A 21,446-nucleotide genomic window follows, 5' to 3' on the forward strand; every position below is an offset into this window, starting at 1 on the left:
CCACTCCTGCCCAATGATGCCTTGCAGCACTTGTTGCCCAAATGCACAGTGCTGAAGTGGATCACAGAGCAGGTACCACGCTGTCACTTGAACCATGAGGAAAAATAAGGCATGAGAAGGTTTCTGTGAGCAAAACCAGCATGTGTGTCACGTTTAAAAGACGTAATGATGAGGAAGCAAAGGTTCATCAACCTTCTTTCTGGAAGCCTCAAACCTAATACAGCAGGAAGGTTTAGCTCAGGGAACTAGATTTTAACTAGTTCAGAGTAAACCGCTGAAACTTCATATAAACTTGTAGGAGTTTGTTGATCTCTGTACCATTTTTCCTCTTATAACACCGCAAATGACAACATAAATAAGTCCAGAGCTTCAAAACCAAATTTCACCCTCATTTGAGTACATTCAGCTACAGAGTTCAGTACATATACACAAATTTTGAAAATCATATCCTAATCAAAACCAAAACTTTATGTGTATGTTCTGGGCTGAGTTAAAGCAGAATCAGTTTTATAACTTCAGCTAAGTCTTGTCTAACTAACTTTATTTTCTAAAAGTTAACTGTGTGGTTTTCAGGCAGTGTTTCTAGAAGTGATAACATGAGGCACTGGTATGCAGGAAGGCCATTGCTTATACTTATTCCTATGCTAACCCAAGGCCATCCTTGAGCTTGTGGAGTGCCATAAGTCAGAGAGACTAAGAAAGGTCACACCTCCAGGGAGAGGCGGACAGGACAGGTGATCCCAAACAGATTAGAGTATTCCATCCCATAGACGTCATATGCTGTATAAAAGAGATACAACTAGGGTCTGTCTCTCATCTTCCATGGCCAGTGTCCAGTAAGGATGCTATCTGTCTGTCTACCCCTGAAACTAGATCCATTCCTGAATTCAATTCCTGTGCCCAGCTTCCTCCTCCCACTCACTTTCTCTGTGCTGGCTCTGCAGCATCTGTGGTGACATATAGTCATCAAGGGCTGTGGGGGGTGTACAATTTCATACTTTTGTATACATTTTGTTATTTCCTTACTAATAGTATTTTTATTACTATTATTTTCATTGTTATTATTGTTATTTCATTATAGCTGTTTCAGTTTTAGTTTCCAACTTGCAAGTCTTTTCCTTTCATTTCCCATTCTCCTTACCCTGGGAGTAAGGGTGAAGGGAATTGGGAGCCCAATTGCTCATCTGTAGCTGCTGAAATTGGCCAGGCCAGAGCTAAACCATGATATATACAACTAGTTCAACACCACATTATGTAAATTTTATTTTCCTCCCCCCTCAAATATACAGAAAGCAACATACGATAGAGAATGGATGAAAATTTTTCTCTGTATCTACAACCACACTGCGGTATCTATACTGAGAAAATCAAGTGTAGCAGTCCTAAGGCACATTCACAGTGCTCAAAACATGAAAAAAAATTTCTTCACCATGAGAGTAGTCAGACACTGGAAGCTGTGGATGCCCCATCCCTAAGAGTTTTCAAGGCTAGGTTGGACGGGGCCTTCGGCAGCCTGCTGTAGTGGGATGTCCCAGGTGGGACTACAGGGGGGTTTGAACTAGATGATCTTTAAGGTCTCTTCCAACTCTAACTATTCTATGATTCTATAATTCCTGTCACTGTTAATAAGCCACAGAGTGCACAAGGAGTGTATGTACAATGCAGCTGATTGCTCTTCTGTGCAGCTTCAGTACCTAAAGGCTAGGTCCTTCTGGTACTGCCACTGGTTCCCACCAAACTAAACTGATCAGTCTAGGATACGATCAACCTAGGAGACAGCCAGCTTTATATTTATACTGTTAAGAAAAATGAGAAAATGTGATAAATATATCCACATAGGACTTACATATTATTGATAGCTGATTGTGATAAACAGAGTATTGTATTAAGAATATAATAAGAACAAATGTTGGAAATTAATCTTTATGACAACTACAAGAATACTTTTCAGTTGTCCCATGTATAGCCCCAGTCCAGATGAATCAACACATTGTGTAAGAAATGTCAGACCTAGAACATAGGTATTGATTTCTATGACCGGAGGAGGAACGTGACTTTTTGAAGCATCACTTCTGAGAGAGAACCGAAATATGACAGCGGAGATGGATTATTAAGGTGGACTTTTGTGGACTTTGGAATCAATGAAGAATAAAGAACTAGGAGCACATGGGAAAACACCAAGAACTTTTCAAAGAAAATACTTATTGTATAATGTTATATAAGTATCTGATGATTTTTTGTGGGCGTTTGCTACTCACTGAGGTGATGGCCCTGATGGCACATGTATTATCAAAGGCTAGACAGTTCTTTAAATACAATTAAATGCTTTTGCTCTGTATTAAAAGCATGCAAGTCAGACTACTGTAGTATTTACTCTATTACTTATTTAAACTCCTGTTAAAGAAAATAGCAAGTACTCGATGAACATATTCAACTAATTTTTTATATTTTGTAGTGAGCCGAATTAATAAGTTTCCTGGTTTACAAATGATTTACTAGTCCTAAGATCCTTAAACATATGAGTGCAAAACGGGGATTCTATAGCTGTTTTAACTTCTGAAGTGTGAACAAGTATGAAACATGCCTTGTGTTAGAAAATTCCATATTGACCTCTACGTGAGTACCAGAAGGTTCATATTCTTTGAACCAGCTGGGTTACCAGTAAATGCCATAGGTAATTCCCTTGAACACATCAGCGAGAAACAGAATTTACTAGTATACTTCACAAACAACTCCATATTCTAGAGTTTGTAAGAAGAACTTTAGCTGTTCAGCTGAGCACCTTCAAAACAGCAAAATCGAGCACTTTTCATCTCTGGATGTGATCACTAGCCAAAATCTACAATTTAGTAGATGGCTCTGGTGGTGTGACAGTCTCATTCATGTCCTTAGCCCAACCTTCTGCTCATTTATGTCTAATTGCCGCATGAATTAAAATCATAGAAACACTGAAGATTTTGGGTTGGAAAGGACCTTTAAAGATCATCTAGTCCAACACCCTGAAATGAGAAGGGGCATCTTCAACTAGATCTGGTTGCTCAGAGCCCCATCCAAAATGACCTTGAATGTTTCCAAGGATGGGGCACGTACAGTCTCTCTGGGCAACCTGTTCAGTACTGGACATTACCCGTATTGGATGTAACTATCTAAAAATAAAATAGCACTCTCTGAAAGCCAAGAATCATGTACATCGTTAGCTCTATCTTCAGCACTTCACAAGTTATCTGATTCTCTAGAAAGCCACTGGGGATCCTACTGGTCAATGACAGGAAAGAAAATCCATATACCATGTAAAGGAAAATCCAATGTATTTTTAAAAGCAGATTACCCTGGTCTTTCCACAGAGACATGCATTTAATCACATAATGGAAAACTTACTCCCTCCCAAAAATCAATTTTTCTTTGTTGTCATGCATAAAAAAAACCAGGACACTTGCATGCATAATCAGCATGAGCCTTCTTACCCTTTCGTCCCATGACTGAGAAATCAATAGCAAACAGTGCTGCACATGAAGGTTAATCGACTGATAGGAAAATCAGTTGCAAAGTGATTTCTGTAAATAACAATGATAGCCACATTTTAATAAAACCTTAAAAAAACCTGTTAAGCTGCATCTTAACATTTGGTCATCTTAACTGGCCATGTATCGACTAAAAGAACATAAAGGCTTGGATGTGGACAGAATTAAGTCCATCTCTAAAGCACTCAATATCCTATGTTATATGCCCAGACTGTGCATACATAAATGACAATAGCTGAAAAAAAAAAAAAAAAAAAATCTTCAGGTTTTGACAAGGAATGGATGAGATTAAATTGTTCATATCTTGGCTACAATGAAGTGTGTTCCAAAACAAATGGAAGGAATGAAAGAAAGAATTATGTTAATAATATTACTGGACATTATTTGCAGTGTGTTAATATGAGTGATTTTCACTGCCTATGGAACTGCATCTAAACATTAACTTTCCCAAATGGCGTTAGGATATTGCATAGATAAAGAGAATTAACAGCTAACAGAAAAAAAACCAAAATGAACACCTGCTCAAAATTAACAAGTCTTGAAGAAACCCATGCAGATTCATTAAAGAATACGGAAGCAACTACCCCACCAGCACACAAAGTTGTTTAGGGTATCATGAATGACATAAACAGATGTACAAAGACCTACAGTTCTCCAGCTAGAAGTACCTGAGTTTGGTTTTCTTAGCTTAATGAAAGGATACACCAAGAGAAGTTCCTACATTTTCTTAGTGTAGAAAAGAAAATAATTTAAAAATCAGCTATAAAGAAAAATCTGTATGTAAGTGTTTACATAATGAAACACACATTATATGTCACATTTTGTGACTACAGTATTCTAACAGCCACAAATATTCTGATATACAGTTATTTTCTTTACTGCCCTAGGTCTAGCAAATGGCAAACTGCTGAAAGTAACCCAAACCATGACATTCCCCTGGCTGTTGTTCTTCAAGTTCCTGTGTTGGTTAGGTTAGTAGTCAAAAGACTAACTTGATACAGGGCTGCTTATTTCTTCTGAGGTACTACAACCAAGCAGAAGAAAACTACTTGAGATAGACCCCCACGTAACTCTTCTGTAATAGCTGAAACATGCAAAATTTATAGGATTACAATGTATTATTATTTTAACACTATTCTAAGTAATCAATGATACTATCAGCAAACTAACAGGTTTCTAGAGTATATAAAATAAATTACAGCAATTATGAAATATGCTTCATTAATTGGAAGGTGCCATTTAGGGGTTTAAAACATCAAGAGTACATGAGAAACATACTCCAGATGAGGGAAAAAAGTATGTTACATAGAAAGAGTAGGGAATGTTATTAGTTAAAACTACAGCATCATGTTCACTAAAAACATTAGAATGCTTACCCATGAAATATTTGCAAAGACAGATTTAGGAATACACTTCCAGCCACCATGGATATTTTAGAACTGTATTGCACAAGGAAATAAAATCTTCCCTTCTCATTAATGATCTTGTTATTATATATAGAATAAAAACTAGAATTACAAAAGAAAAATAAGTTAATTTCCCAAAATTGTTGCGAAGGAAGAAACTCAAAATGAGATAATTTGCCTTTTAAAATGAGTTAAGAACATTAAACACAAGTTAGGAATTCACTACTTTCAAATTCTATTTCAAGTGCTGTTTTCATTCCTACACTTGGCAAGGAAGCTCTGTTCAAAGAGAAAATTATAATTGTAAATGTTTGTTGGGTTCTTTTGGTTGGGGGTAGGTGGGTTGTTTGTTTGCTTAAAGACCATGAAACAACTTGACTGGAACCAGTAAAATTCAAGAACAAAGGAAAAAAGACAATCAAAATTCAGTTGTCCTATCGTCTATCTATTTTCATTTCACACAAACTAGGGAAGCCACCAGGACACACCAACTGTAGACTGGCTGTCTCTGCAAAGACAGCTGGCAAAAAACCACATGGTGTCTGGAAAGCTGAGGAAACAAAATGGTATGTAATTTTAAAGAGGAGCAATCAATGCACTTGGAGAAGCATTCTGAAGTTACCAGAACGGTTATTTCACTTTAAGCAACAACAAGCCAAATCACGGAAGATTTTCCATATTACTAATAAATGTATCTCTCAAAACAGTGTTGGTCTCTTTCTAACTCACAAACACTTGGCAGAATAGCATATGGGACAGGGACATTCAGATTGGTAAAGTGCACAGGAGTAATTCAAGGGAAAAATTTGGGAAAACTACTTTTGTCAAAATCCTTATTTTTATTTATTTACTCTCTTAACTCACATGTTACAGTCAGTTATACAAGGACCTGCTAAATCAGCAGCTAAGATCAGTTTTATGTAGCAATCGTTATTAGCAATCCCTTGCAAAGTAAAGATTTAATTACATTAATAGCATAAGAGGAAAAAAATAAGAAAAAAGAAAAAAAAAACCAAAAAAACACACAGCTACCACAAATAAAATATATTCTTATAGTCAGCAGCTGTTCCTACCTGTATCACATAATTTTTCTAATTCAAGCAATTTCATTTTAGTATGAAATCTGCCTTTAAGTTAAATAGTTAATTGAAGCCAGGAAATGCAGCCAGTAAGTAGGTTAGCTATTTCTGAAAAAAACTAATTATCTACCAAACTGTATTTCAAGCATCTGATTAAGTGTGAATATCCGCAACATAATGTCGACAAAGAACAGAGTCTTAAACAAATGCCTTAGTATGTAATTTAGCTATTTTTTTTTTCTTAACAGGAGCATTTGCAACATTCCAATCCAAATGCAGCCAACAAAAAAAAAAAAACTATCAAAATCATTCATGTTCCATAACAGAAATACATTAAATGACATTTCCTGCACAAATTATTGAATTTTCTTTGTTCTCAAATAAATTGAGAGCAAAGTTGTGACAAATGAAAAACACATGCTGACTGTACTGCAAAGGCTATCTGGTTACAAGCTCCTTGTTTGCTTTTTTTATTTTTTTTTTTAAATAAAAGGAATGATTACTCTTTTAATCCATGGTTTCTTTGTGATAAGGCACAGATAAACTGGTCAATAAAATAGCGGTGGTTCAAATCTATCAATTCCTATATTACAATAGCAGTGAGAAAACAAATTTGCTTTCTCAACATTTCAGAACCTGCATTTCAACTTCAGATTAAGACACCATATTTGTAAGCATATCTTGCACCAATGCCCATGTTATTTGCACAAGAGAAGCTATGCATAAAGTTACACAGCTACAAATAATATAGGGAAAAGCAATGATCTGACAAGGTTGCTACAAGGGCTGCAGCAATTAAACAGTATTACACTTCCACTGCAGAGTAGATGACAATACAAATGCCATGGCTAGTCAAAACTAAGCACTTTTACATCTTAAGATTAAGAAAGCAGACTGAAAACTTTCTATTTATGGGCTGTTACTGCATTGAGACCAATACCTTAACATTATTTCATTAAGGACTCAACTGCAGCACTATATCCCCATATCCTTAAATAGGATCACTAAACAGCAACATCAATTGAAAATCTGATAATCCAATGCATAACAAACAACTACTGCAGAACCCAGCACATGACTGAGATGAGGTTAAATGAGAAGAACATTACTGTTGGTTAACTGCCTAAGTTCATCTCTCCTCCTCTCAATACCACATTACAGTTCTGACTATATTTCTGTTTTTTAGACAGTTAATATTGATGGAGGTAAGTATATTGTCCTGTGAACATTCTGGTGTACAACAACTCCCAGATCGACTTCTAAAGTGCCTTAGACTAATTAAGTCTCCTTGTCCAGTATTTCTGTAAAACCAGTATCTGGGGCTCTTCTGACCTTCTAAACCATCACTTTTAGACCTAGACACTCCCTAAGCACCGTACTGAAACAAAACAAACAAAAAAGCAAAAAAAAAAAAGTAAAAATCGTACCAGGAACAGACATAGAGACTCAGGAAAGCAAGCAGGTCAACTCTGGAAGAAAGAGTTGGCCAGCATCACCTGAGAATGCCATCAAACTTTCTTTTTATCTAGATATTATTCTTCTATTTAATTTATAAGGAAATAATTCTAGTATGGAAGAACATTTTTTGGTAAATACTTGACTCTAATAGTCTTTTTCACATTTTATTCAAAAAGATGCTCAACACACTTACTAATGCGTAGGATGAGAGAACTCTATGTGGAAAAAAAAAAAACAAAAAACAGCCCTTACAAACAACTGAGCTTTTCACATTTCAAGGACCAATACTTTTAAGATTTCAAAGTAACACTAAACAGTAGCAACCTGTTTCATCAATATGCTCAAAAAAGAATTCTGTGGAATCTCTAAAGAAGCCTAAATTGGCAGGCATAAGCTTCCTCTTCCATGTGCAACAAAGCTATAGTCTTGAAGGCTGTCTCTGCACGTTAATAAAAAGTACAACTAGCCACAAGGTAATGCTTGCTTGCATTAAATTCTAATCCTACACCTTCATCACCACAGCTTTCGGAAGGAAAATATTAAGAAAGTACTGTTATTTTGTAAGAACTGCAATATACATGCATCTGTTAAATTACCTTCCCCTCACCCATGCACTTAAACTCATCTAATATACAAAGCAGAGAAATAAACAGTGGCGTAGTTCTTGCTACACAGATAGATACACTATAGATACATATTGCAATCAGTTGTTTGGTCTCCTTTAAGTTCCACTGACTCTTTAGTAATGCAGACTGTACATGTATTACAGTAAATACTGTACATAAGCAGATCTGATTTAAAAGCAAAAATAATTTAAAAAAGTAAAAATAATATTTCTTTTCCAGTTCTTCACAGCAGAAGTCAGCATCAAGATAGACGCTTTAAGAACACTAAATACTCAATTGAAACACAGCCGCAACTCATCAGATTGCAAAAGCTGAACCACAGTACAGTTGGAGCAATTTATTCCAGATGCTTCTCATGTAAATATACAATACAATACATACCTCTTTGCTACAAAAAAAAATAAAATAAATCATGTTTAAGTAGAGAAGCATTTTCAACTATTTACCACAAAAGCAGAAAACACCTGAATACTTACAGTAAGGTATTTCACATGACAGTGGTTCAATCAATGCAACACATAAAAGTATTTTCACAGTTACAGAACAGTCATTGTAAAAGTATGACTGTGTAACGCAAAACTTAGAATTACTCGAAGACATTTGTAAGCACCCAGTAGTCACAGCTTACAACAAATGCTCAAACATTTCCTCATGAAATTAAACACTTGTGAAACTCATTACAAGCGTATAATTAAAGAGCACATAATATGATTGGTACTGTAACTGCATGAAGTCTGCTTTACTGACAGACTGTGGCTAGCAATTTTATTAGAGACCATGCAGAATTTTTTAAAAAATAAAACAGAAAAATAATTAAAAAACAATAGTTGGAAGTAATACTATTATAAAATATTTCATAACATGAGACTTTGTGTTAGAGAAAGCTGCTACCCTTGAAGGTAAATAATAATTTGATTCTTAGAAACATCTGCCACAAAAATCTCCTTTAACTTTGAATGTTAAAATTTTGTCTTATCGGTTTATACCCTGAAGAATAAATCTGTCTTTTATTAACACCATTTGTAATTTTCCAAAGATAGAATTATAGCTATATCAGAATCTCTTTTTATTTTCTTAATACATTGATTTTAAAACATACTTGAAATCACAAAATGTGTCAATGTTAAACTCTGAACTTCTTATCGAAAGGAAAATGCAGAACCCATTTTCCTTTCAAAAATTTAAGGAGTTTTACAAAGGCCAAGGCTGGATAATAGTGAGATCTTAAATATCTTCAGAATGAAAGCAAGTATCATAATTTGGGGTATTTTCCATTTTAACTTTTGATAGAATTTTTTAACCCTCAAAGAAAATACTATAATAGTAAATACCCCTAAATACTGTATTAACATATGTAAGGTAACAATACTTACTGCCAGGCATTGTTAAGCAGGAATCTGTCTTCAATTTTGCAAAAATATAAGCTATAAAGAAAACAAACATTAAGTCAAGATAATGGCTTTAGACAATTTACATCCCAATATATGTAGAAACTTATGCAGAATGAGCCAAATTCACATTCTTCAGCTCCAATACGAAAGAGGCTGTTACCACAGAAACCCAGATATCATTTTATCTGACCAGATTATATATAGATTTTGCCAGTTCTTAAAATTTAGTCATTCTGTTCTTGCATATGATGCCTGAGTAAACATTTCTCTCTGTATTTATTGGGATGACCTTTTGGATCTGCCACTGTTTACAATGTTAAATGGTGTATAGCCTTACAGGATACTTCAAATGTGAACTACAGCACTTCCCCATTTAAATGCCCGTGAAACGTTTCCATTCTATAGGAAGGAAATTGATGCTGAAAAGCCTGTGTGGCACTTCCGAGGACATTTTGCCCAAGTATCAAAAAAAATAGACTTTAGATCAGAGGAGCAAACTACTACAAAAAATAGCTGCTCAAAGGATTTTTGATGCAATTTGACATTTTCATACAACTACCTGAACTGACAACAATGAATTTTGCTGATAAAAATAGCCTAATCTACTATTTATTTAATTAGTATTCAAACACAAATAATTTGAAGATTTTTCTATATCAAACCAACACATTTGGGTTTTATTAACTGACAAATGCAACCTCCACGCAAACATACCTTTCAGAAATAAGAAAAAAATCTCAGTTAAAGAGACTGAGTGTTGCTCTTATCAAAGATAAAATATTTTAAATTGAAAAAATCCAGCTAATATTTGTTTATAAATGCAGACCAGAAGACTATAATCTCAGACACTGATAATGTGAGAGTAAGTATTTTATTTGGTTACAAGATACATATTAATAATCACATACAAAAGCAGTGTTCATAGTTGCTAAAATTAAACTTTATTCTCATTGTATATGTATTTCAATCAAAGGCTCCAATTAGCTGATCACAACTGTGATTAAAAATAGTGCTTCAAAGTAATTTATTTAAAACACCCTGCCCCATTAGAAGACTGTATGTCCTGTCCCTCTCCAAGGACAGAATTAGAAGCATAATTTTGAAAAAAAACCCAAACAAAAAACAACTCAATGTACTACGGATTGTGTTGTTCAACAGACACATGGAAAAGCGAATCCTCTACTTCAGAGTGCATCTAAGAACTTAGTTGAAACATTAGAGAAGACAGATTCACTGACATATTAGAACATAAAAATGCAACAAGCCTCACGAGGTCCAAGGAAGTCGAGTGCCAGAGACTCAGCATTTTACTGACCATCACAAGCAATCAGGAATTCAATAAACTCTGCTAGAATATTATCACTGTTGCTGCTAGTGAAGTCAACTAACTTTAGAAGATATTAATGCAAGAATTACAAGGAAAAGTTGAATACACAACTAAAACAGGTGTTCAAATTGAAGGGTTTTGGGTTTGTATTTAAAAAGTTTGCTGCATTACTAATCATTTCATCATCTGTAACACAACCCAAAACTCAATATGGAAGTGGCCTGGCTTCTACCTGCAGAACACACTACACAATTACTTCTTCATAAAGTGTTCAATCACAGGCTCGTTATGCCTAGGGCAAAGCACAGTTTACAGATGCTGATATCTGTTACAGCAGAACAGAACTAAAATATAATAGAGAAGCTTCCCACCATAAGTCTGTTCTGCTGTTTGTCACCAAATTAAATTTTACATATCAAGAGACGGGAAAAAATAAAACCAGAATCTGATGAAATAGAACTTGGCTACAATTAGAAAAAGAGACAGCAAACCATAAGACATAATGTAGTTTTCCTAAGTAGTCTAACACTTACAGTTTAACATATTCTGTGTCCTTCTGTCATATCTGACAGATCACCAGAAGCAAGTTAAGGATATTCTGTAACGATACAATGTCTCCTGCACCAACGAATCCTGGATTTTAAGGAGGTAAGCAAGAGTCATGGCTACTCTTCTGCAGAGGACTAAAATTAGTGTGTTTTCCTAAGGATACATAGTTATTTTAAACACAATTATAATCAAAGTATAATGCTAGTGAATGTATCTTATAAAGCAGGTCATCGTTTCTATGACACTTACGGGTCATTTTTGTTAACAAAAACTTTCAGTTTAGTTTTAAGGTGATCCTACAAAATCTGGCTAGCAAAAAGAAAACCAAGGTTGATTTATTTATTAGATTCATTCAGCACTAACACAGGAATTAAAATACACTTTGTTCTACTTATTCTTTCAGATAATCTTCTTGCAGTTACATGTTTGCATGTGATATTTTTGTCATTGAATAACCTGGGATTTGAAATTAAAGGATAGCTTACAAGCAAAACCTATTTCTTATTATTACAAGACTCCATAAATGCACTGAAAGCCAAGCAGAAGAGCAAACATCTTTTTCCTTTCTGCCCTAGATCAACAGATCTCTGTAACAGATCTAAAAATGAAAAAGTGTACACATTATGTACTACAGAAAAATAAACAGAAGTTAGCATACCTGAGGTTTTCATTTTCTTATATTAAGTCCACCATTGCATTATTCTATCATGTAACACTAAAAATGGTTAACTTGGCTTTGAGTATTCAAAATTAAAGTGCCAGCTGGGCACCTATCCATTCCTCTGAACTAAGCCAAAGAAGAATACAGGTTTAAGCACCTCTGACAGTCAGGCAACCTGGGCTGGGTAGGCGTGAGCCGAAAAATTAAAAATACACATCACATTAAGGTTTTACATCACTTGGTTCCCCACTCATATTTCCTACTTGAAAAATTAATCAGTGCCTTTAGTTTTGAAGGTAGGCAAATGGACAATGCAATGCAACATTAATAAGTCACTGGCTTATTCCTAAATATAAGCGGTTAGGCTCCAAGTACAGTTCCCAGAATCCAAAAAATGCAATCTAAAATGGATTTACACAGCAGAGTGCAACTCTGTACAAGTACTTGATTTTACTTTGAATTAGCTTCCTCAGGCAGAGAAGCAATGCCACACAGGAGCCTGGATCTATTAATGAGGCCACCCTGTTCTCTAACCCAAGAGCTCATCTAAACAGGGACATCTGAAAGTACGTTTGTCCTGCCTCATCTTTGAGAATTCTAAGAGCAAATGGGTTCAGGACAAGAAAAACTCTGCACATTAAATAAATGTTCCTTAGCAACCCTCCCCACATTCTTATGGGTAGCTAAACCCAATATACCATTTCACTGGCAAAATTAAAAGCAATGCTGCTATGCCTGGGTACATATTTCCAATGATAGGTTAAAAAATCCATCAGCTATGTATTTTTTGCTCTGTGACAACTACAGAAAACACTACTTCCTTAAAAATAATAATAAAAAAAAAAAATCACATTTGTTTAACAGCAACACCGTAATTTTACAATAATTATGCCATTACAGAGCCAGTGATACAAACCAAGGCTGTTTCTAGCCTGTACATTTTACAATTTAGATTCCATAATTACAAGTGTAATCCCCTTTCACTACACCCGAATTTCAATTGACAAGTCTGATTAGTATTTTAATGCCTTCTTCTATTTGCATGTAGTATAAACTCTGTTTATTCTTTTGTCCTGCGCAAGTCTGGATCAGAAGCAGGAAGAAGTTAATTGTCCTTATTAACTGCAAACACTTTCATAATAGGACAACAAACTTAAATATGTGAAACAGCTGTTTAATTAAAAACTATATTCTATTTCTCATTTCTGTGAGCTTTTTCCTGAATCAGAAATTAATATCATTCTAGCAGCATTTTTTTAGACAAATACTTAAAGTGTTCTTAAAAGGCTTAAATAAAACTTGTGAGTATGCTTTTACATGTATCAGGACACTGTAATCAAGATTTCAACCCCAGATCACCAATTTCTCAGGAAAATTTGACCACATTTAAGGACATCCATGTACTAAGTTTTGCAGCAAGATGCCCTGAATGCTAAAGCTACTCAACGAAACATTTCCAATTATTTGGATTACAAAGGCTTCAGGAAATAGATTATCTACACCATCCCAAAGCCTTGGCTCTTACTTTGGTTTTAGCTTACCTACTCAATTTGCACAGCAAACATCTGGGCTAGTGAGCTTTACTTTGATATAGGAATTAAAACCTTGGTTCTAGGTCACTGACTTTTCTACAAGTTCTCCAAGAAATTTCTCAATCCACAACAGGATCTTTTTTTTCCTAGCATTTGACTCAGCTCAAAGTACATACAACGGGATACCTCCCTAGATGTATTCAGCTTAATGAAAGAGAAGTTGTACTATAATTAGTTGTCAGTAACAGGATTTGTGAGCCTACACCCCAGTTATCTATAGTATGGCTCCATGCAGCATAATTAACTTTGAAGTAAAAGATGAAGCTGACAGCATAGTCCTTTTGTGAATTTGCACTGTGTTCAGTTAATGCTTAGCAAGACCTCTCTATGCTAAGCTCATTTGAGGAAAACCAGCCTAGGGAAATCCCAAACCTGCAGTCCTCTACTGCTTCACTGCTTTCAGACTGCTACAGGGATGTCTGACTGCATCAGACATGACTGACTGCTGACAACAAGGTTTTGACTTACGATCGATCAATACATAGAAGGCCTTTACCACGTAAGAGCAGCAGAATCTCAAGCACTCTCCTAGGACAGGAAAGAGGGTCCTGCTTTCTTCCTCCAGCCTCACAGGACAGTTTTTCATAGAATCATAGAATGCCAGGCAGGAATGGACTTCCAAAGATCATCTGGTCCAACCTTTCTTAGGTGATATCTACTTCAAATGAGATAGCCCTGGCAAGCTGAGCCTTAAAAGTGTCCAGTCTGGAATCCAGTCAGAATCAACTCAGAAAAAAAATATATCCATTACACCTTGTCTTTTCCATGTGACTCCTTGTAAAAAGGAAGTCTCCATCCTCTTGGCAAACACCTTTTAAGTACTGTTACATGGTAATAAGGTCTCTCCTAAGCCGCCTCCTCTCAAGGCTGAACAAACCTAGTTCTCTCAGCCTTACTTAGTACAGTAGGTTTCCTAGTCTCCTAATCACCTTGGTGGCCTTTCTCTGGACCCTCTCCATCCTGTCCACCTCTTTTTTCAACAGCAGAGACCAACACCGGACACAGTACTCCAGATGTACCCTGACAAGCACAGAGTAGAGTTCAGTTTGGGTTGGAAGGGACCTTAAATATCATCTAGTTCCAACCCCCCAGCCATGGACAGAGTCACATCCCACTAGACCAGGCTGCTAAAGGCCTCAAACAACCTGGCCTTGAATACTTCCAGGAAGAAGGCTTCCGTGACTTCCAGTGCCTCACCACCCTCATCGTGAAGAATCCCTTACTAATGTCTAATGTAAATCTTCCCCTCTCCAGTTTAAAGCCATTCCCTCTCACCCTGTCACTCCATGCCCTTGCAAAAAGTTCCTTTCCAGCTTTCTCATAGGCCCCCTTCAGGTACTGGAAGGTCGCTATAAGGTCTCCCCGCAGTCTTCTCTTCCCGAGGCTGAACAACTCCAACTCTCTCAGCTTGTCCTCATACGGGACATCTTCTTTATCAACTTCTTCATCTCTTTATCATCTTCTTTATCAACCTCCTTATCTCTGCTGGTGATGCCCTTCTTGATGAGCCCCATCACGCTGCTGGCCTTCCCTGCTGCTGCCAGCGCGCTGCTCACTCAACTTGAGTCACCCCCAGCTCTTTCTCCCCCGAGTGAGCAGCCGCCCAGGGGCGCCGAGGCCCGGCTGCCCCGCTGAGGCCCGGCTGCCCCGCTGAGGCCGTGCGGGGAGAAGGGCCGGGGGATGCCCCGCAGGGTTCCTCCCAACCTCCCCTTCCCCCATCCGGTACGGCCTTCTCGCTCCCGAACGCGGGAAAGAAAAGAAAACGGCTGTGAAGACGAAGAGAAGTAAAGGGACCACTTCCTGACTGTCCCAGACTCACCTCAGCTCCACTCCGACTCGCTTTACCGCTCGCCATCTTTCCCCCCCCACCCCAATTAACTTGCCCTGCCGCAACGCACGGCGGGAGTTGTAGTTCTGAGAACGCCAAGGCACACCTTCGTGGCCGCCATCTTTTCGCCATCCCCATTAAGTTTCCCGGCCGCAATGCACGCCGGGATCTGTAGTTTCTGCGAGCGCCGAGCCACGGCTTTTCGCCGCCAATCCTTCCCCGCACCAGGAGTCGCGGTAAACGAAAGCGCATCTCTGACGCGGCTCAGTGGACCCTGGGGAAAGGGGTTGCCTGTGATACCGAAAATGCCGGCAAGTAAACGCTCTAAGACTCGCTTTGGTGTTTTGCCCAGCGTCCTTTGTCAGGGCTGGGCAGCACAAGGGAGTGATCCCCATGAACCGTGTGCAGCGAGACAAGAGTTGGGGACAAAATGTGTTTCTCACTTTGTAAGTGTACATGTGTGTGTATATATATATATGTATACACATGTATCTGCATATGCATATGTATATGTATACGTATACGTATATGTATATGCATATGTATATGTATATGTAAGTGTACACATTGGCACACATATAATTTTTCTCAGAAATCTTATGCATATTTTATTACCTTCCAGGGACTAATTTTAATGTTATTATGAACTTAGTAACAGTCAAGCCTCTTGCTAATTTGGAGCTGGTTCCAACTCTCTGCCTGACTTTGTATTTCAGATAGAGACTCCAAACAGAGGTGATTACAGAAGAGACATCTGTTCAGCAGAGATCACACGTAACACAAGATGTAATGATACCAAAAATGCTGGCAAGTATACTCTCTTAAGACCCATTTTGGAGTTTTAGAAGGCAAAAATCTTTTATCAGGCCTGAGCAACATGAGGGAGTGATCCCCATCAATCGTGTGCAGCAAGACAAGATCTGGGGACAGAATCTATTTCCCACTATGTATATATGTATATATGTATATATGTATATATGTATATATGTATATATGTATATATGTATATATACACATATTTGCACACATACAAATTTTCCCAGAAATCTTATGCATATTCTGTTACCTTCCAGGGACTAATTTTAATGTTATTATGACCTTGACAACAGTCAAAACTCTTGCTAATTTGGAGCTGCCTCCAACTCTCTGCCTGACCTTGTATTTGAGACAGAGACTCCAAACAGAGGTGATTGCAGAAGACTCATTTGTTTAGCACACATAATAAACCACATAAGATGTAATAATCTTCAAAGAATGAACCGTGCCTGTAAAAAACACTTTTTGAAAGAAAATGTGCTATCAGAGGGACATTCTGTCTAACTTTAAAAGAAATACAATTATTTAGATGAAACCTAACTCTACCTCAGGTGAATCAGAACTATTCCACTCCTTGAACAGTCACTTCTCGAATCACCTAGGCAGGGCAGAGAGGGGCTGGTGGTGGCCCTGCTTGCTCGGATGAGCTGAAGCCCTGAGAGGGAGGCGCTACCTAAAGTAGACTGGGCTCTGCTTCCCCTAAAACCTTTGTGTTGTATCCCTGACGGGTGATGTGTGTGAAGAACAGTGGTGCTCTGTGAAGAACTGTAGAATCATAGGCTGGTTTGGTTTGGAAGGGACCTTAAAGATCATCCAGTTCCAGTTCCCCTGCCATGGGCAGGGAAACCTCCCACCAGACCCTGCTTCAAGCCCTATCTGACCTGTCCTTGAACAGCTCCAGGGATAAAGCAGTCACCACTTCCCTGGACAACCAGTTCCAGTGCCTCACCACCCTCACTGTGAAGAATTTCTTCCTAATGTCTAGTCTAAATCTTCCTCTCTCCAATTTAAAGCCATTCGCCCTGTCCTATCACTACATGCCCTTGCAAAAAAATCCCTCTCCAGCTTTCTTATAGGCCCACTTCAGGTACTGGCAGGCCACTACAGGCTCTTCCCAGAGCCTTCTCCAGGCTGAACCCAACTCTCTCAGCCTGTCCTCATAGCAGAGGTGCTCCAGCCCTCTTGATCATCTTTGTAGCTCTCCTCTGGACCCGTTCCAACAGTTCCACATCCCTCTTATGTTGAGGACACAGGATTCCGGATGAGGTCTCACAAGAGAAGAAGAAAGGAGCAGAATCACCTCCCTCGACCTGCTGGCCACGCTTCTTTTGATGCAGTCCAGGATATGGTTGGCCTTCTGGGCTCCAAGTGCACATTGCCGGCTCACACAGAGCTTCTCATCGACCAGCACCCTCAAGTCTTTCTCCTCAGGGCAACTCTCAACCACATCGTCCCCCATCCTGTATTGAAACTGGGGATTGCTCCAACGCAGGTGTAGGACCTTGCATTTGGCCTTGTTGAAACTCATTCAACAAGGTTCACACAGGCCCACTACTCCAGCATGTCCAGGTCCCTCTGCATGACATCCCATTCTTCTGGCATGACAAATGCACCACTCATCTTGACGTCATCTGCAAACTTGCTGAAGATGCACTCGATCTTGCTGTCTATATCATATCATCAATGAAAATATTAAACAGCACTGGTCCCAGTACGGACCCCTGAAGGACACCTCTTGTCACTGATGTCCATCTGAACGTCAAGCCGTTGGTCACTACTCTCTGGGTGCAACAGCAAGATATCTGTGTCACTGAAAATCAGGAATAAAGTAAAAACTCCTCTGAAACCCGTTTCTGTATTAAGAAGTCATTCCTTCATTGACAGCACTCCACGGGGGATCATTGCAAGCTATTTGTGCATACTGAACCCCTCAGCTGGTTCCTCTTTTGTTACAAGAAAACATGTATGTTCATTAGAATTCCCATAATAATCATACATTTTAATTACATTCCCAGAACTGATTATAACATTTCTCCTTTCCCTTTTTGATATCCAGTTATTTGAAGTGGTGGTCTTCAAGAGTCTTAGGTGTCTCTAGCAATCCTAAATGGCTGTTCTCCTACTGAACTTTCCTTTGACGCCTCCATGTATGAACTGCAAACCAGGTAATTTTACCCTTTTAACTACTGTTGATGAAACTACCCAGTCTCTGCTGCCTCTGCATCTCACAAGAACTGTTCATTTCAAACTTGCTTTGTTTCAAGACTTCAGCCAAAGCCATCTGGCGCTCTGTAAGTTGATCAATAGTGACAGCTTACATCTTGCTAGCATTCTGCAAGGTAACTTTAAAGCAGATTTAAAGTAAAAATAATCAAGCCATACAACACCTCAGAGGGAGGCATTTCTTCCTCTAAACAATGCAAAGTCAAAGTCGGGCACGAAGGTACTGTATCGGCACAAGGTCTTTGGCCTCACTGTGTGTTTCTGCCATTATTGGTCATGAGTTGCAGTTGTGCTCAGCTCCGGTTGCCCAAGGACTGAGGGAAGGGGCCAGGCTTAATGAGCTGTGCTTGATTGCTTCACTGAGACCAGTGATCAGCTGTGTACAGAGTGATGAATAACCCAAACGGAAATCACGTGAAACAGCCACTGCTCCAAGGCAGTATAATCCTTTAATCCATTCTCCTTGAAATAGTATTACTGGCTTCAAAATCTGATGCATTTGATACATAATACTCTAGACGGGCAAAGAGAAATCTGTAAAGTTCATTTTCTGTTCTTCTGGAGGAAGACAAGCCAGTCCAACTATCAAGTTAGATGGATGAGTCCAAGGTATTCTCTACACTTAGTTACAAGTTAAAACCTTATAAGGGTTAATGTATTTCACTATGTTTGGGTCTACTTGTGTTAAATCTAGTGAAAACCTAGCATTTCTTTTTCTTGCACTGCATCTATTTTTCTTCCTTTCACAACAGGAGTAGGATCCATGTTTCTGACTTATGTTACTTGAAAATAATCTGTAAAAATGTGAAACTGGGGAGATGAGATGTCTCCACGTCTCACAGTTTTCAGCAGTATCCAAGATGTGTTTATTTGGGAAAACTGACAAGACTATCACATATGGGTGCAACTGGGGGAGTTAAAAGAGTGAATGAAAATCTTATTTATTTATATGATTTCTGAAATGCAACTTTTGATTTTGACCTTTTGGGAACAGATATAATGAAGATAATAACAAAAAGTGAACAGCCTGCCTTCCATAGATAGTCTTATTGAGTCACTGCCTATAAAGCATAAGCTGATGGGATTAGAGTGCAGTTTATTATTGTTTCAGCCAGCAAAGGTTAGCACTGGGATACTCCATGTAGTTACATTTGTCTTTTGTCCTTCAATTGTAGCTGGTGACAACAACCCTCCTAGTTCTTTGCTGAAACGTAGAAGAAAGTTTTAATAAAATTTTCATCATCTGTTCTGGTTTGAGCTAAAGCAGAATCAATCTTCTAACTTTTCAACTAAGCCTCATCTAAATAACTTCATTTTCTGAAAGTTAGCTACATGTTTTCAGACAATATTCACTTCTAGAAGTGATAACACAAGACGTTGGTATGCAGAAAGGCCATTCTTACATCTGTCCCTATGGAGACAAAGTTCTTCCTCAAGTTAGTGGAATGTCATGAGTGAAATGGGCAAAAAGGGTCACATCTACAGGGAGGACCAGACAGGACAGGTGACCCGAACCTAACCAACAGTATTCCATTTCGTATATATCATTCTCAGTATAAATTGAGGGATTACGAGGGTCGAGTCTTCTTTGATGACCGGCATCTGACATGGATCTTGTCCGTCTTTCTGCCCCAAGCCCAGATCCTTGTGTTCCTGAATCCAGTTCCTGAGTCCAATTCCATCTGCTGCTGAGTCCAGCCTGGGTCATTTTCCTCATGCCTGCTCTGCAGCATTAGTAGTGACATAGTCATCGAAGGAACAGGGTGATTTCATCTATGTGTATATATTTTATTATTTTTGTATTAATAGTATTTTCTTTATTATTATTACTGTTTCACTAGAGCTGTTTTAGTTTTTTCCAGCCCACAAGCCTCTTTCTTTCATTTCCCTTTCCTCTTCCTGGGAGGACGGGGACTGGGACACAACTGCTCATGTTTAGCTGACAATCAAGACGGGTGGCGTTAAACCGTGGCGAAAAAATGCAAGTGAATGATCATGGTTTTAACTCATCATGTCAGATGCAGCTTCAAGTTCAAAGATCATTCTTCTGATAATCAGCTATGGTAACCTGCACTCTTTATTGAAGTGCTCATTCAAGCCATTTCTCTCATTTTCTTGTTAGTTGTGCATGAGGCAGTGCAAGCTCTTGTCATGCCATATGGCTTCAGGAAAATGCTGGTAAATAGTGCAGGCACTAGTCCCTACTGGTTGTGTGAATGAGATGATCAGCAAGCCGGATTGGTGTTCCTTTAGCCACTACTCACAGATTTAAATGTAGCAGTATCAAATGTCCCGATTGCTCTGTCTTTTTTTGGTTTAAGAAACACTAACCTAATTTAAAACTGAGGTTTCAGTTGTTCAATGTTACAGTCCCTGTGTCTGTGATGAATACCTTTTCTTGCCCGAGAGCTTTTAATATGTTTTTCTCCATTTTTATTGCATTGCAAACATCTGTGAATACAAAATGAACTTACAAAGCTCAAATCATAAAATAAGTGCAGTGTTGGGACTGAGGTTTGTTTGAAAAGAGCTAATATGTTTTAAAACAGGCCCCTTTTATGACATTATGATATGAACTGTGATATATAGTATTCAGAAAAAGTATCAGTAAAGCCCTTAGCATAATTGTAGTGTTGTTGTTTAAAACAACTGTTTTCCTAATTTAATTTGCAAACAGCTGTAGTCTATGCATATGTATGTGTTGATCTCTGTGAGCTTCCATATGTCTTATGTAACGGGTAGCAAATATAATTGTGGACTACAAGAATTTTTTATTTTAGTGAGGAGAGCAGAAGAGTACCAGCCACCTTTCTGTCCAACACCAGTTTTTCATTTACTGCTAATGAAAGATGGACCTGATCCTCTGATCACATCTAGGGTAGCAATCAAACTTCTCAGTAAGATTAAGAAAAGGTTTAATTACACACGTGAATTTGCTGTATGGCTAATTTGCAGCTGAACTGTCTGGT

At 38.1% G+C, this 21,446-nt stretch overlaps 1 protein-coding gene across 2 annotated transcripts in view; it reads right to left on the bottom strand.

Annotated features, from left to right (window-relative positions):
• EFR3A (EFR3 homolog A) overlaps positions 1-15,516 on the bottom strand; it is an 84,837-nt gene extending 69,321 nt beyond the window's left edge. The window contains exons 1-3 of one of the 2 annotated variants that reach the window (XM_054057415.1): positions 15,430-15,516; positions 9,464-9,514; positions 3,465-3,554 (exon numbers count right to left, since the gene is read on the bottom strand). In XM_054057415.1, coding sequence (XP_053913390.1) covers positions 3,465-3,477 — 13 coding nt within the window. In that variant the 5' untranslated portion in view covers positions 3,478-3,554; positions 9,464-9,514; positions 15,430-15,516. The remainder of the gene's footprint in view (positions 1-3,464; positions 3,555-9,463; positions 9,515-15,429) is intronic. The other variant, XM_054057416.1, reaches the window with a different exon arrangement.
• Positions 15,517-21,446: the final 5,930 nt, after the last annotated feature.

The sequence above is a fragment of the Cuculus canorus genome, chromosome 2 (genome assembly GCF_017976375.1).
Source record: "Cuculus canorus isolate bCucCan1 chromosome 2, bCucCan1.pri, whole genome shotgun sequence".
Lineage (NCBI taxonomy): Eukaryota > Metazoa > Chordata > Aves > Cuculiformes > Cuculidae > Cuculus > Cuculus canorus.